At 44.9% G+C, this 17,486-nt stretch overlaps 1 protein-coding gene across 8 annotated transcripts in view; it reads right to left on the bottom strand.

Annotated features, from left to right (window-relative positions):
* Positions 1-16,132, bottom strand: part of SNX31 (sorting nexin 31) — a 68,523-nt gene extending 52,391 nt beyond the window's left edge. For 3 of the 8 annotated variants that reach the window (XM_082364392.1, XM_082364393.1, XM_082364395.1), the window contains exons 1-3: positions 15,894-16,129; positions 15,709-15,783; positions 1,248-1,362 (exon numbers count right to left, since the gene is read on the bottom strand). In XM_082364392.1, coding sequence (XP_082220518.1) covers positions 1,248-1,362; positions 15,709-15,783; positions 15,894-15,959 — 256 coding nt within the window. In that variant the 5' untranslated portion in view covers positions 15,960-16,129. Of the gene's footprint in view, positions 1-1,247; positions 1,363-15,708; positions 15,784-15,893 lie in introns of those variants that run through there. The other 5 variants (XM_082364398.1, XM_082364391.1, XM_082364394.1 and 2 more) reach the window with 5 other exon arrangements.
* Positions 16,133-17,486: the final 1,354 nt, after the last annotated feature.

The following is a 17,486-nucleotide window of genomic DNA, read 5'->3' as shown; positions in this document are numbered from 1 at the left end:
ATTATTATATCAATGCTAATTGCCTGATTTTGGTAACTATACAGTAGTTACAGAAGAGTTGTCCTCGATCTTAGGAAATACACAAAGATGTATTTAAGGGTAAACTGGCTTGTATATGCAAAACAAGCATCTCAAAAAATTATATATAATATATATGTATGCATACATTCATAATACAAACAGAGACATGGGAAAGTGAGAGAGAATGATAAAGCAAATGTAAAATGTTAACATTTGGGAAATCCGGGTAAAGAAAATACAGAAAATTTTGCATCAATTTTGCAACTTTTCTGTAAATCAGAAATTCTTTCAGAATAAAAAGTGTCAAAAACTCAGATACAGAAATGTGTGTAAGGTAAGTTTCAATTTGTGTTTAACCAACAGGGATGTACCCACACACTAGAATATACAGCATGGTTTCTGAGAAATACACAAGCCACTTGTAATAGTGTTTTCTTCTAGAGGCTTGGGAATCTGAGGTGGAAGGGAATGTACCTTTCATTTTATACTCTTTGGACGGGTTATATTTTTAAAACATTTTATGTCTATACCATTTCCCCCTTTTTAAACCTTTAAATATTTGAATGCCAGTGTTTCTATTTCTCCCCACCCCGTTCTCTTTGTGAGAGCTCAGTCCTGTTGTGTACAACACTTTTCAGGAAACCAGCAATGGGCCAGGACCTCTGTATTGCCAACCTCACAAGGCCAGAGCAGACCTCAGAGTATCCCTGGTGCCTTAGCATGGCTCCTGGGGAAGACAGAGATGGAATAACCAACTCTGGCACTGCCAGTAAACATCTCCGCTATCTCCTGAGAGCTTTCACATAAGCAGTTCATTTTATCCATTTGTTCAGTCTTAATCCAGAGATATTTCTTTGACTTCTACAATCAAAGCCAACACAGAGCCCCCGGGGGCAGGGGCCGGGGGATGGTGAATCTAAACAAAGCATTTTTAAACCAAATACAAAGACCACATATTTTATGACTCCATTTACATGAAATATCCAGAGCAGGCAAATTTATAAAGGCATAAATTAGTGTATAAAGGCAGGGGCTGGTGAAGGAGAGAAACAGGGATTGACTGATAATAGGTATAAAATTTCTTTTTGGGGTGGTAAAAATGTTCTCAGATTAGATTATGGTGATGTGCACAATCCTGTAAATATACTAAAAACCACTGAGTATATATATAAAATGGGTGACTTTCACATCTCGATAAATCTGTTTTAAAAAATCCAAACACATACCATTTTGCAAATACTGTTCCAACTGGTCCCTTCTCTCATCAGCCATAGATGCAGTCATTGCGAGATAGTACTTTGGTGGAAAGGGTGGCAGGCAATTTCCAAACACCTGCCTCAGCTGAAAGATCCAGAAAACACACGGTTAAGGCAAAGCGCCTGAAATTCAGGGTTGGTGAGATAACAAAGTCTCCTCTTAGGGCAAGTCTCTCTCCAGCACTTTATTCAAAATGAACCCTTCCTGGTGGCCAAAAGGAGGAAAAGGGGATACCTCGATTTTCTTAAGGAGCAATTTATTTCTGTATAGTTTTCTAGAACACTATTAGAAATATCATGGACTGACAACTCCAGTCTGAGTTTGGTAGATTTGGGGTACATTTTAATTTTTCGTTTGTTTTTACAAAACTGCCCACCAGTCACATCATACAATATTCCTTTAATTAATTCCCCAATAGTATCTGTGACGTCAATGATGAGAGTTAGGAATTTAATTCCCCCTCCATGCCCCCCACCCAATCTGAACGTAACAGCAGATGTTTACAGCTGTGCTATCTAATTTGGTAGCCACTGACAATGCAGCTAGTCCGAACTGAGATGGGCTGTAAGAGTAAAATACACTCCAGACTGTGAAGACTTAGTACAGCGAGAAGAGAATGCAAAACATCTCATTAATAATTTTTTATATTGATTACCTGTTGAAATCATATTTTGGATCTGTTGGATTAAATAAAATATATTCTTAAAATTAATTCCACCTGTTTCTTTTTATGCTTTTTAACATGTTAAAATTTTAACAGAAAATTTTATATTATATATGTGGCTCACATTATATTTCTAGTGGACAACGCTGGTTTCTAGAATTCCTATAATGCTGACAGACGATCCCGATAGAAATCCAGCTAGGCCCCTTCTTCCTCCCCACCCACATATGACCCAAGACCATGGCGGAAATTATTTTTATGCAAGCTCATAGTGGATGCATCAAAAATAATTTTTAAATTAAGATAACCAAAAGTGCATCTTCCTTCATTCTGGCCTTACACATACAGTGATAGCTTGAAGATAAGATATCTCATCATTCTCTTTAAAATAGGAGAAAGGAAACCAGTAAGAAACCCACTGAGATTTTAACATGGTACCTCTGGAGCAGGAAGGCTCAGTGGCTTAAAGAAAATGAAAGCAGATCTAAGAGAAATGAGACTGCAAACAAATAAGAACTTTCATTCCATGACCTCTGTCAAAAATACAGTGTGTGTTTGGCAAATATTTACCTTGCATAGGCCTTAACTTCAAAATACATCCAGAATCTGACCACATCTCTCCACCCCCACTGCCATCACCCCGGCCCAAACCACTGTCATCTCTTCCAGTTTATTGCAGTAGCCTTCCAACAGATCTCTCTGCCTCTGTCCTTGCTCCCCTTCTGTCTATTCCTAATACAGAATCTGAGGTTATAACTTAAAAATGTAAGTCAGATCATTCCTCTGCCCTGTGCAAAATCCTTCATGGCATCCCATCTCACTCAAGTACAAGCCAAAATCCTTAGAGTGGCCCAGAACTGTACCATCCGATAAGATGTCCATTAACTGCCTGTGACTCCTTAAATTAAAATAAAATAAAATTTAAAATTCAGTTCCTCAGTCATACAAGCCACATTTTAAATACTCAATAGCCACTGGAAATGTGGCAAGTTGCTACTGAATTGGACACAAAAGATATAGAGCATTTCCACCAGCACATAAAGTTCTATTGGACAGTGTTGATCTAACACCTAGAAATGTTATTAACTGTCTACCTGTAGGGAAGATACAGCTCCCTGATTTGTTTTGTTTGGTCTGCTAGGTTGTTTGTTTGACTACTAAAGAATTTTCATTTGATGCCAACATTTATTTTTGCAATTAAAAAAATTTTAAAGTTATGTCCTGAAGAGAATACAAAATGGTACAGCCACTTTGGAAGATAGTTTGGCAATTTCTTACAAAGTAAACATAGTTTTACCACATAATGCAGCAATCACACTCCTAGTTATTTACCCAACAGATTTGAAAACTATGTCCATAAAAACCGGCATACAAATGGTGCTTTATTCATAACCACCAAACGCTGAAAGCAACCAAGATGTCCTTCAGTATGTGAATGGATAAACAAACTCTGGTGTATCCCTACAATGGAATATTACCCAGCAATAAAAAGAAATGAGTTGTCAAGCCATAAAAAGACATGGAGGAATCTTAAATACATATTGATAAATAAAAAGCCAGTCTGAAAAAGCTACATACTATATGACTTCAATTATATGATATTCTGGAAAAAAGCAAAATTATAGAGAGAGTGAAAACATCAATGATCACCAGGAGCTTGGGATGGGGGTATTGAATTGGTGAAGCACGTGGAATTTTTTAGGGCAGTGAAACTAGTCTGTATGATACTGTCATTGTGGATACATGAGGCTATGCATTTGTCAAGCCTACTGAACTTTACAACACAACCTTAATGTGTCCAAATATTTTTTAAAATAATTTAGGAAGTGGGGGAAAAAACAGGATGGAATGCAGAATGTGAGAAAACAATTTAACTATATTACAAATATATGAAACAACTGCAATGAAGGGGGTGAGGGAAAAGGTGCTGACCTAAGTCACTTTGCAAATGAGTGGAGTCTGTAACAGTAAAGGCAAAAGAAGCTGTACCGAAGCACTGTGCTTTAGCTGATAAAGTTGTTTCCTACACAGGTACAGGTTAACAATTCTAATACCACTATATGTTTGTACAGAATGGAATAATTAAGTAAATGGATGGCAGATGGTGGGAGTCAGGTTTCTCACTGTTGGAATGAGAGTTTTCGGGTAAGTAAAGGGAATAGGCTAGAGTAAGCCATGTGGTAGTGGATTATTGTCAGAGATATTGGTATGAACTCATGTTTAACTTAGTATACATACAGATGGTTACACATAGAAGTATTTACAGACATGCATATATACACATATATTTTCTTGCTGTGTCAGCTGAGAGGGCCTAGAAGCAATGACACTTCAGTAGCAGGGAACACATCTGGTGCCCAGATCTTGGTTTCTAATATCATTCTCCAATAAAAGCAACTAGGGCTCCAGGGAGAAATGGTTGACTCTAGGACCGAGGCAGGAAATATACAAGGTGAGTCTGGGGCATCTTGTAGCACCAGCAAATAAGAAAGTGTGCAAAACAAACAAAAGTCAACAACAGGGGTGTGTCAAAGAAACGCAGGAGCAAACTGAAAGAGCTCCCATAGGACAAGCTGGAACAATTTGAACAATAAAATAAAGTCTTACTGAAGTATAACCTAAAGCATAAAGTAAATATCTAGGAGTCTACATAGATATAAATTATTGAATAGGTGGGGAGTAACCATGCCAAGTCTGACCCTGTTGCTGGACTGTCGCCGCTCCTCTCCGCGCAAAGGATCCGATGGCAGCGCCTGCGCTGATGGACCCACCTCAGGGCAGTGTGGCCTTTGAGGATGTGGCCGTGTACTTCTCCTGGGAGGAATGGTGTCTTCTTGATGAGGTTCAGATACACCTGTACCTTGATGTCATGGTGGAGAACCTTGCACTTGTATGCATGCTGGGTAAGGCCCTCACACCCACCCCTATCCTCTGAGCTAGGTTCTGCCTTTCTGCTTTTCCCTAGGGGCTGCTGTTTCATTCTCACATCTGGACCATGGATACTGCTTTCTTCTTCAACTGCTTGGTCATGTGTTGTGGTTACTATGGCTAGCCAGAGTGCATCCCTACTCCTTAGTGCCCTAACACCAGTAGCCCCAAAGTTGCAGCTAAGGATTCAGGCTTGCAGTGTCCTAGTTCCCTGACCAGGGATTGAACCCAGGCTAAAGCAGTGAAAGCTCCGAGTCCTCACCACTGGACTGCCAGGGAATTCCCGCATGTTCTTTTCCTGGAGTTGAGGATGAAGAGACACCTTCTGAACAGAGCGTATCTGCAGAAGGAGTGTCACAGATGAGGACTCCCAGGGCAGGTTTGTCTCCTGAGAAGACCCAGCCCTGTAAGATGTGCACCCCAGTCTTGAGAGACATTTTGCACTTGGCTGAAGAGCAAGGAACAAATAGGGGGCAGAAAGCATACACATGTGGGCCATGCGGGAAACAGTTCTATTTCACTGCAAACCTTCAAGAGCACCAGAAGCCGCACATTAGAGGGAATCCCGTACGATATGATATGGGGAGACCCTCATTTTGGAAGAGCTGCACAATCCACACAATAGGGAATCTACCTACCTACATGGAGATTGGGAACGACTTCGTGGCCAACATGGGACTTCAGCCACAAGCCACTAACACCAGGAAGAAACCGAACAACAGTAAGGAGTGTGAAGCTGTTTTTCACAGTGGAACAGGTCATCACAGCTGGGGAGAAGGCAAGAAAGCCTCCAGCCACACAGAAATACTTGTTCAGGATGAGAGAGTCCTTACTAGTAAAGGGTTTTGTGAGTGCCGCAAACGTGGGAAAGCCTGCACCCAAACATGTAACTTTATTCAGCATGAGCCAGTTCACACTGGAGAAAGGCCTTATGAATGCAGCCATTGTGAAAAATATTTTAGCCACAAATCTGGTCTCCTTGGACATCAGAGAGTTAACTGTGGAGGAAGGCTCTATGACTGCAGTGACTGTGGGAAATCCTTTAGCCTAAGGAAGTACCTCAGAGAACATAGGAGAATCCACAGTGGAGAAAAGCCTTATGAATGCAAGGAATGTGCTAAATCTTTCATCCAAAAGTGCATCTTAATTGAACATCAGAGAGTTCATACTGGAGAAAAACCTTATCGATGCACCCAGTGTGGAAAATCTTTTGCCCGCAAATCCAATTTCCTTACATATCAGAGAGTTCACACTGGAGAAAAGCCTTATGAGTGCAGTGAATGTGGGAAATCTTTCGTTGCTAGGAGTAGCCTCTGGTATCATCAGAGTTCACAGTGGAGAAAGGCTTTATGAGTGCAGTGAATGTGGGAAATCTTTTACTGCTAGGTCAGGCCTTCGTGGTCATCAGAGAGTTCACAGTGGAGAAAGGCCATATAAGTGCAGTGAATGTGGGAAATGTTGTTAGGAGTGGCCTCCAATATCATCAGAGAGTTCACAGTGGAGAAAGGCCTTATGACTGCAGTGAATGTGGGAAATCTTTTACTGCTAGGTCAGGCTTTCATGATCATCAGAGAGTTCACAGTGGAGAAAGGCCTTATGACTGCAGTGAATGTGGGAAATGTTTTACTGGTAGCTCTAGCCTTCTTCGTCATCAGAGAGTTCACAGTGGAGAAAGGCCTTATGAGTGCAGTAAATGTGGGCAATCTTTTACTACTCGATCCTGTCTCTATGATCATCACACAGTTCACACTGGAGAAAGGCCTTATGAGTGCAATGAATGCGGAAAAGCCTTTAAGCAAAGACAGCTCCTCTGCATCCATAGGAAAATCCACACTGGAGAAAAGCCTTTTGAGTGCAAGGAATGTGGTAAATCTTTCACCCAAAGGTGTCACTTGATTAAACATCAGAGAGTTCACACTGGAGAAAGGGCCTTATGAATATCGCAAATATGGCTGGCAATGACGTTGGAGGAGTTTCAGGTGGTAAGAGAGTAAGAAGAACCCGTGCAGCTAATGGACCCTTTCTAGAGAGGAAACTGAGGCACAGAGATGATGTGTCATCTGTTTGTGATCTCCCAGAAATGGACAGGGATCTGGGCTTCAATGCCAGGTTGCCTGGTTCAGGATATCGGGAGTCTGGTCACTTCACTCCTCCCCTGCCCCCAACCCAGGTTTGGGGACTGAAAGAACACCTTGTCCATCCTGACACTTCTGCCAGCCAATCCCCACACCAGGAGCCCTGCTCATACCCCAGCCCCATGCTGATGGACAGGATTATCTTTTCTCTGGGAACCAATATTGATGACTTTCCTGTGACTGACTCCATTTATCTACCCAACCAAACCAGTGCTGTGATTCAGTTATTATTATTGCCATTTATGAAAGGAGGGGTGTCCAGCTCAGAGAGGTTGAGGGACTTCCACAAGGGCTCACTATTGCCAGGCTTTTGATGAGAGTGGTTCATCTACACACCGCACCCGTCCACTGGCTTCTCTCCTGCCCCTCCGAGCATGGCCTCCATTTGCTGTGTCCTGACCATGAACTACCCACACCTGACATCTGCATCTCCACCAGGGTCTCCAGCTTCATTTTCACCAGTGCACATCTCCCGGAAACACCCTCCTGCTTGGGAAGTTCTCCACAGGGACAGCAGCACTAAGCCAGGCACTCCGGACTGGGTTATTGGTGTCACCCCAGATTTGACACTGGCTCCACTGCCATATGCAGTGATTCGTTTCCAAGGTCCTGTCCATCTTCTTTATATACCCACCTCAGGTTGTCCCTGTTGCCCTGTTATGTGGTTGACCCACTCACTGTTCTGGGCAGTGTGAGGGACACGTAAGGACTAAGAATGTCCCCTGTGGCCCTACGTGGCCTGGTCCCTGAGGCTCCTCTTCCTAAGCCCTTGATCCATTGCCACACTGCTCCTCCTACTGCTCCAGAAAAATGTTAACTCACCAAAATGATGATTGTTAATTAGCAAGAACTTGCCCTCCCCCCCTTGGGACCCACACTTGATCAACTTACCTTAAAAGCTAAGACTGAATGCAGGCTGACCCTTCCCATGATGACTTAAAAACCCGTCTATAAAAAAATTATGATTTTACGGGCTTCCCTGGTGGCACAATCGTTAAGAATCCACCTGCCAATGCAGGGGACGCGGGTTCGATGCCCGGCCTGGGAAGTTCCCACATGCCGCGGAGCAACTAAGCCCATGTGCAACAACTACTGAGCCTGCACTCTAGAGCCCGTGAGCCACAACTCCTGAAGCCCCCATGCCTAGAGCCTGTGCTCCGCAACAAAGAGAGGCCACCGCAATGAGAAGCCTACGTATCGCAACGAAGAGTAGCCCCCGCTCGCCGCAACTAGAGAAAGCCCGCGCGCAGCAACAAAGACCCAATGCAGCTATAAATAAATAAATAAATGTATGTATGTATTAAAAAAAAAATAAAGTATTGAATAAATAAACAAATCGGAGAGAATAGACACATTTCCAAATAATGTATGTAGATACTTATCCTACAAGGAGATGGAACATAAATCCCTACTCTTTAAGTGTGGGCTGTGCATGGTGACTTCCTTCCTAAGAGCACACTGTGGAAAAGGAGGGAAAAAAGTAACTTTATATGGAGAAACCTGACAAACACTACCTCAGCCCGGTGACCAAGGTAAACATCGATAGTGTTAAGTCATGTCAATATCAAGTATCCTAGCCATGATGTGATTAGAATGGCACTTGGCTCCTGTGGTTTTCCTCTCAAAACCATAACCCCAGTCTGGTCATGTGAAAAACATTGGACAAATTCCAATAGAGGGACATTCCACAAACTACCTGACCAGTACTCCTCAAAACTGTCAAAATCATTCAAAACAAGGAAAGTCTGAGAAACTGTCACCGTCAAGAGGAGCCTAAAGAGACATGACAATTAAATGTAATGTGGGACCTGGGTGGGATCTTGGAACAGAAATAGGACATTGGGTAAACACTAAAGAAGTCTGAATAAATAACATGGTATCAATACTGGTTCATTAACGGTAACCAAAGTATAATACTCATGGAAAACAACAGGGGAAACTGGTTGCAGGGTAGATGAGAACTCTCTGTACTATCTTTGCAATTTTTTTAAATAAATCTAAGATTGGGCCACAAAAATAATGTTTATTAAAAAAAAAAGAAAAACTGATGTTCTGGCTTCTCTTGAAAAATCAGAAGGTCTGGAATCACCAAGTTTACATTCTCTCAGGCTGTTCCCACCACCCACCACTGCCTCTCATCTGATCATGCCTCTCATTTAAATTACCTGCCTGACCCCAGTAGCCATTTAGTTTGTCATCTTTCCTCTAAATCTAGTAGTATAAAATATTAGAGGAACGATATGTTTCTTTTAAATTCAAGGAAATTTTCCTGCTGTGACAGAGATGGTCCAAAGGCTCCCCAGTTAGAGCACCATCCCAGGCAGGGCTGCTCCAACGACCTGGGATTTATGCACCCCATCTCTGCTAATTCCATTAAGTAGAAGCAGGAATTTGTCTTCTTTGCATGCAATTATTTCTTGATGAACTGAGTGAGTGATCTTTAAAAGGCAATTGTCTTCCTTGGCATGTATTCATAAATGCAGCAGATGCTCCCAAATTGGTTGGAATCATAGCAGCCTTGAGCCAGTAGGGCTGCCTGGGTTACCCATCTACAGGGGAGCATCTGGAGGGGGGGAGCCCTAAGGCCAAGAGCTGGGGAAAAAGTCAACAAGGATTAAGGTCCTAATACCCAACCCAGAGCAAAAACTCTCCCAGCAGGTTTTACAACCTGAGCTGACTTCTCAAGGAATCTTTCCCCTCCTTTCTTGAGCACTGGTCTAAGGGGGGGAGATAAACACACAATAAACTGAGCAGTTAAGTCCACCAAAAGTCAATCACCCACTCCACAAGTTCTTCAACTCTATCAAAATACAGTCTTTTCCACTGGTCTCAAATAGCACATAGTTTAGCTAGTAAAAGCACTCACATACTAAGAATTATCTGGCATTAGAGTTTAGCTCCATCACTCTTTCAAAAACTGTTTCAAGAGATCAAAAGGAAAACACACCTCTTCTGTTCATTTATTATGAGGTGTTTTTGCTTGTTTGTTTGCTTTGAAAGACCATGTTCAGATAGCATTTTTTTTTTTTTTTTTTTTTTTTTTATTTATGGCTGTGTTGGGTCTTCGTTTCTGTGCGAGGGCTTTCTCCAGCTGCGGCGAGCGGGGGCCACTCTTCACCGCGGTGCACGGGCCCCTCACTGTCGCGGCCCCTCCTGCTGCGGAGCACAGGCTCCAGACACACAGGCTCAGCAGTCGTGGCACACGGGCCCAGCTGCTCCACGGCATGTGGGATCCTCCCAGACCAGGGCTCGAACCCGTGTCCCCTGCACCGGCAGGCAGACTCCCAACCACTGCGCCACCAGGGAAGCCCCAGATAGCATATTTTTTAAATCCCAGCACAATCTCCTGTTCTAATTTCTCCATCGTACAGTTCTGCCTCTTAACATGAAGAGAACTTTACTGGCCAATTGAAAATGTCACCTCCTTCCCCATCCCATGCACTCACAGACCCCTATTCTTATCCAACAATGGTGACCTGGGACAAGTGGAATTACAGTCACAAATGCTGTCCTTTTTACAGTCTCTTTTTCTACTGTTGACTCATTCATCCCACCTCTCCAAGGCCCCTGGTAATAAAAATCTCAGATTCTCCAGATAAAGGGCCACAAGCTCAAAGCAATCTGAACTGTGATATCTTGTACCAAAGAACACTAGCCTTGTATATTATTCCATTTCTTCCTCAAAACAATCCTGTGAGGTAGATGATCATTGCTGCCATTAACATTGTCATCCTCCCACCTTGACAATGAGGGCAATCTCACAACATCCTTCCACCTTGACAACAAGGTTCCTTGACAATATGAGTAACCTGAAGCTCAGGCAGCTGAAGTGACTTAAACCAAGATCCTACAGCAGCAGAACTTGGACACAGTCTTTTTACTCTTTTTTCCTTCTCCTTGCCCTCTTTTCCTCCCATCCTCCTCCTCCATCAACTCTCTATTGGGCATCTCCTAAAGCACGATTCTGTGCTGGATACACTATGCCTACAGCCTTCATTCATTCCTTCATTTAAGTATTTGGGTTTTTCAACTAAATAAACAGGGGAAACAAGATCTTCACACACACAAAAGGAACGCAACAAGGTCTAAACATAAAGAGGCACAGGAATCAGAGAAAGGCATCTTGTGCAATCAAGGGGGACTTCCCAGAGGTGGTGAGGCTTAAGGTGAGCCTTGAGAAAGGGCTGGTCCCTAACCCATGGGCCAGAAAGCAGGGGTCTTCCCAGAAGGGGGAAGTGAGCCAGGCAGAGGCAATGGGCTGCTTGATGAGAACAGAGGGTCTGAGTGGGGGAAAGAGGGGATATCCGGTGAAAGAAGGGAAGAAGCAAGGCTGAGTCAGCACTCGGCAGGGAGGAAGACTAAGCCGGTGTGTAGCCCTCCTCTCCCACTGAAGGATCCTTTGCAAGCTCCCACGGCTTGTCTGCATTGCCATGTCTGGCACTGGCAGGGTATTTTCAAAGAAGCAAGCATCCTTTCCACAGAGTCTACCCTCACTTACACAGGATGGCCAAAATGAGCTAGTTAAAGGTTTCTTTTACAGATTTCTTTAAGTCCCCTTGAGGGAGGCGGTACAGACAAGGGCATAGATCCAACTGGTTTTATTCATCTAAAGGCACAGAAAGCAGTCAGGTCAGGCAGTTCACACAGCGGAGAGATGGGCAGCACTCAGCAGCCGAGGGAAGCCGCCAGACCTTAAAGGGAGCCTCAGTGGGGACAGGGCCGCCAGTGATGACTTCAGAGAGCGCAGCTGACCTCTGGGAAACACAACCATCTCTCCTCAGGTCAGTCTTATAGGCATTAGTCTCCGCACAGCTTGGCTGAGAGGAGCAGGGGCCACTTCACCTGGGCCAGGTTCTCCTCCTTGATTGCAGAGTTCCCCAATACACAAAACAGAAATCCAATTTGTAAATCCAAAAATCACACGTGCTAAAGTCAGAGTCTTCACTTAATTTAACATAGTGCTTGGTATTTAATAGGTACTTAGTAAATATTCTTAAGTAAATGAGTAAATCAGTTAACTCTATTAAGATGAAATTTCTGTTCTATTGTGATGCAGAACTTCCCCAAAAATCAATTGGAAATGAACTTATACTCACCAAACATACACATAACACACACACACACATAAACACAGATGGGGCCTTTATACTGTTTCCCTTTTTTATAGTGCTTAGTATTAGGTCAGATTAAGAATTCTGAGCCATTTCACATCTTCCATGGAATAGGAAGAATAAAAACTAGCTGAGAAGTGGCTGGGAGAAGTCACCCAACCCTTCAGTCTCAGACTTAGGGTTGCCAGTTAAAATAGAGGATGACCAGTTAAGAGTACCCCAAATACTGCATGGGACATACTTATACTAAAAAAGTGTTTGTTGTTTACCTGAAATTCACATTTAACTGGAGATCCTGTATTTTTATTTGCTAAATCTAGCAACCTTACTTGGACTCTTCATCTTGCAATACCAACCTTACAGGGGCTTCCTGGGCAGGTGGAATAAAATCCTGTGCCTGGAACTCTAATAACAGAAATCAGATGTTGTCTGGGGCTAGAGGTGGAGGGAGGGGACCAAGGGCAAGGGGACAAGGGAACATTATGCGTGTGGAAACTGTTCTCTGTCTTGATTATGGTGGTGGTAATTGTATATATTTACCAAAATTCATCACACAATACATAAAATTGGGGAATTTTATTATGTTATGCCTAACAGGATGGTAGTTTAGGATGCAATTGTTTTTCTGATGCAATTTATTTTGTCAACTTTGATAAGGAACCACAAAATGTAATGGGTTAGAGCAGGTTCTAGAGATCAAATCCTGGCTCCAACACTTACTAGCAGTATGACCTTGGGCAAGTTGTGCCTCAGTTTCCTCATCTGTTAAAAGGGGCTAATTATAATCCTAACTCATAAGACTGTTGTAAAACTTAAACACGATATGACATGGAAAGCTCTTGGCACCAACCTTAGCACAGAGTAACTGATGTTAGTTATTGTTTTAAATTAATAATAATACCAATAGCCACCTCCGAAGATCTAAGTAGTTTCTTTAAAATGAAGTTGTTCCTACAGAAAAGGGAAACAATGACACGTGTAAGGTAGTTAGAAACTGGATAAAGAAATCCCCACTTTAGAATTTTGAAAAACCTGGGACAGATATGAAGTATTCATTAATATCCCTTGTATACTTCACAGAGGGCACTGGGCTGTGGCAATTCCATATGTAAAAGTCCACTGCAGGGACTCCCCTGGTGGTCCAGTGGTAAAGAATCTGCCTTCCAATGCGGGGGATGAGAGTTCGATCCCTGGTTGGGGGACTAAGATCCCACATGCCACAGGGCAACTAAGCCCGCACGCCACAACTACTGAGCTTGTGTGCCTCAACTAGAGAGCCTGCGTGCTGCAAACTACAGAGTTCACGTGCTCTGGAGCCTGTGTGCCACAACTAGAGAGAGAAAACCCGCACACCACAACTAGAGAGAAGCCTGCGTGCCACAACGAAGATCCCACGTGCCGCAACTAAGACCTGACACAGCCAAAAAAATAAAGAAAAACAAAACAAAAAATCCACTGCAGTGAATAACAGACGGTTTCTTGTTCATGGCTTCCAAAATAGAAGGTCAAAAGAACTGGCTTTATATCTCCACTTCTGGACCTTCTAAGATTGGATAGGTCCAAATTTTCCTGAAAACAAGCATTTTCCTATGTCTGTTGGTTAATAAGGACCAGATTCAGGAATTCTCCAAGCATCTGAGTCAGTAAATGTTAACTGAGCACGTAAACTATGTGCCACGCTCTGTGAGAAACTGGACCCTAATCTTCATAAGTGCCGTGTGAAGTTGACATCCATAACCAATTACCTGATTATTTCTGAAAGGGAAATTGAAGATCAGAGAAGAGGTGAAGTGTCCAGCCAGGAAGTGGTCAGTCAATCCCACGCCCTCCCTGCTCCTCCCGGCCGTCTCCTGCTTTTACCCCGTGATAGTCACCTCCCTGATCACACCTCACACACAGGAAGACAGATGAGGGCGGGATATGACCCTCAAATTCCTCCTCCAAATGCCTAAATGACCTGTACTTTCTCTTCCTTTGAGATCCTCATCTGCCTTCCTCTGCAGTCCTCCCAACTCCCCAGACATGTTTCGGTCACAAGTAGCCTGTCATCCTTCAGAAGTCTGAATCCATGCCCTTTTTATTCAGCCATTGACAATCATTCCTGAGGACCTACCAGGTCACAGGCACTGTGTTAGGTGCTACCGACTTAAAGACAAGCACAGAAATTAACTAACGACCACATTACACCTGTTTTCGTTGATTCCAAAGAAACTTAGTCATACCTTGAAAATGGACTTTTCCAATGCACTATGATGTATGAGCAAGAAGGCTCACTGCAATGATGTTTTTAATAGCAGAACAATGGAACTGAGCTATCAACAGAAAATGGTCTTAAAGGAAACGTGATGTATCTACTCACTAGAAACCAGGATTGTCTGAAAGGACTCTCCCAAAAATGTTAATAGTTGTTGCCTAGGCAAGCATCTTTCTTTCCTTCCTCTCTTCCTTCCTCCCTCCCTCCATCTCTCTCTCTTTCTTCCTTTCTTTCTTTCTCTCTCCCTCTCTTTCTTTCTTTCTTTCAACTTTAGGTATGTGCTCTTTATAATCAGTACACAAAATCTTAAAAAAAAAAAACAATAAAACACTGTGCATGAGTGTGGGGGAAGGGTGGAGTTCCTTTCAAACTCCTCTAACCCACTTTGAAGACTTGCAACACTTCCTTATTAGGAAAATAAAAACCCATTAGGGCAGGCTAATAAATCAGTCTACCTCCCGGAAGAAAATGCCATCGGGACTTGTGAGAAACTGGAGTGAGAAATGGCCTTCTGACTTGATAAGTCGTCTGTTTCCTGGGTTTCCAGACCGCCCGTGTTTGAAGCCTATGAATACCCTCGTTTGAAAACAAAAATAAAGACACACCTTTTTAAAGAGGGGTAAATTAAACTCTGGGAGAAAAGAGATTACCCATGTACAAGATTCATAAGACTACGCCTTGATCTAGACTTGGTTTGCTCATTTTGAACAGGGATATTGTCCTGGGGGAGCAGCTGGCACTGAGATGCAGCCCAGGTGGGGCTGGTGGGGATCACCGGGCTGGAACGGGTCGGGATAATTACCTGCGCCCTGTTCCCTCATTTCACAGCTATAGGTGATTAGGGGCGATATCATGTACTCATTGAGCTGTATGCCAAGCAATTCACAATTAATTGTTACCACGACCAGGATTAAGAGCCTGAAGCCCTCAAGAGGTACAGTGTCGAGGCTTCCCTGGTGGCACAGTGGTTGAGGGTCTGCCTGCCAATGCAGGGGACACGGGTTCGATCCCTGGTCTGGGAAGATCCCACATGCCGCGGAGCAACTAGGCCCGTGAGCCACAACTACTGAGCCTGCGCGTCTGGAGCCTGTGCTCCGCAACGAGAGGCCGCGACACTGACAGGCCCGCGCACCGCGATGAAGAGTGGCCCCCGCTCGCCACAACTAGAGAAAGCCCTCGCACAGAAACGAAGACCCAACACAGCCATAAATAAATAAATATTTTTTTAAAAAAAGAGGTGCAGCGTCCTGCCAGAGTCAAGCACCCAGAGCCCCCTGGGCGCACTTTTCCTCACCTGCCTCAGGTGGGCGGGCTGGTACCCGCCTCGGATACGCTCACCTGTTCGTTCCAGCGATGCAGCTGGCTGTAGCGCACCTTGCAGAACAGGAAACCGTCCAGGTACACGGAGTACAGCTGCAAACAGAGTCATCACGTCCGGATTAGCCGAGCGAGGTGAGCTCCCGCCCCCGCCTTGTCACCGGCCTCCTCCTCCCTGCCCAGTCGGATCCCGACCCCCGGCGCACCACGTAGCGGCCCCCCAGCGCGTCGGGCCGCTGCTGGGACACTGGGATGCAGAAATGCATCTTCATGGCTCGGGCGGAGGCCCCGGAGCAGCGCTGGGAACCCGACCCGTGGCAGCGGCGGCGGCGCTTTTAGCGAATCCGGACTCCGCGATCGGCGGGGAAGCCGGACCTGCGGCGGCGGCGGCGGCGCGGTCCTCTGTTCTGAGCCCCGCGGCGGTGGGTGCAGTGGGCTGGCCCCGCGGTCCGGGGCGGGGCCGGGCTCCCGCTGACCCCTCGCCTCTAGTGTCCGCAGGTGGGGCCGGCCTCCTGGTCGCCGCCCCGCTCCGGCTGCGCCACTCGGGTCCCGGGAAGGGAGGGAGGCGGAGCGCGTCCACGGCCAAGGGCCCGGGCCCCGTGCACAGCCCCCAGGCAGGCCTGCGCCCCGGGCAGGGCTCCCAGGTGCGAGGCGGGGCCTGAGACGCAATTCAGGGTAGAGAGACTCTAGAAAGTGCCAGTGCCTCCCTCGGGCCAGGGGTTTCACCCTGGGGTCTATGGACTCCTGGGGGGCTCTTTGGGGGAAAGTTGTGCGTGGATGGGTGAGGTGATGGAATTCTTCTGGGGAGAAGGTCCAGGGTTTCATCGGATTTTCAGAAGGTTCCTCGAACTCACAAAAGTTAAAAATCGTTGCTCCAGCTGCATAGATGTCCCGTACCCCCGCCTGATGAGTAATTCACTAACTACTCCCCACACTGCCCCAGCATCTCGGCTCAGGCTCCTTGCTGGGGGTTAGGGGTGAGGGAGGCACAGCTGAGGAGAAGCCCCTCTTCTCCAAGCGCCCGCCCCAGGGCCGCGTTCTGATCTCTGTGGCCTGCAGAATGTCCAGTCTGCCTTCCATTGGGTCTGGCGTGAGAGACAGAGACAGATCACATTCAGACCGACCCTCAAACTCAAAATGTTGACATTTTCTGCAAGTCAGTGCCCTGCCAGGGTTGAAAAAATTCTGTGTCCCATTACCTGCCAACACTGCCTGCAGTACACTGTGAATTAAGGTTTTCAAAATATGCATACATCTAGCAATTACCCTATGACTAGAACATTTCTATTAGGTTCAGTTTTATGTGTTAACATTTGTTAAATGTAACACTTAAGGTATGCCGCAGTATTTATAACCCTGCTTTAGTAGTTTTTAAATACTAAATATTTTTCCTTTTAGAAAAACTTTTTTTTCCCTAATATACGAGAAACTTCAACAATTTTTTTCCCCTTAATATACCAGAAACCTCATCAACTGGAAGTGGTTTGGGCAACTCTTGATCCCCAAGAAGCCCTGATTTCAAATAGGTGCCAGCACCCAGTTAGCTGGGTTCATATAAACCCTTTGTTCTCTGGACTAACCATCCCAAGTTCTTTCAACAGTCTCTCATTGTTAGTTGCTGTGGAAAGTAATCCTCCTAATTCTGTTATTTTAGTTAAACCAAGATAGCGTTCCTCCCGCCTTACGGTGGTCATCAGGGTGGAAGGAGGCTGGAGGGAAGCAGCAGTCACACGTGTGTCCGTCATAGGCAGGCACGGGGCCCTCTCTGTGCTTCCTGCCCTTTAATCCTCCTGTAACTC

Source organism: Balaenoptera borealis, assembly GCF_965194805.1.
Source record: "Balaenoptera borealis genome assembly, chromosome: 17".
Classification (NCBI taxonomy): Eukaryota; Metazoa; Chordata; class Mammalia; order Artiodactyla; family Balaenopteridae; genus Balaenoptera; species Balaenoptera borealis.
This window is presented reverse-complemented; position numbering and strand designations above follow the sequence as displayed.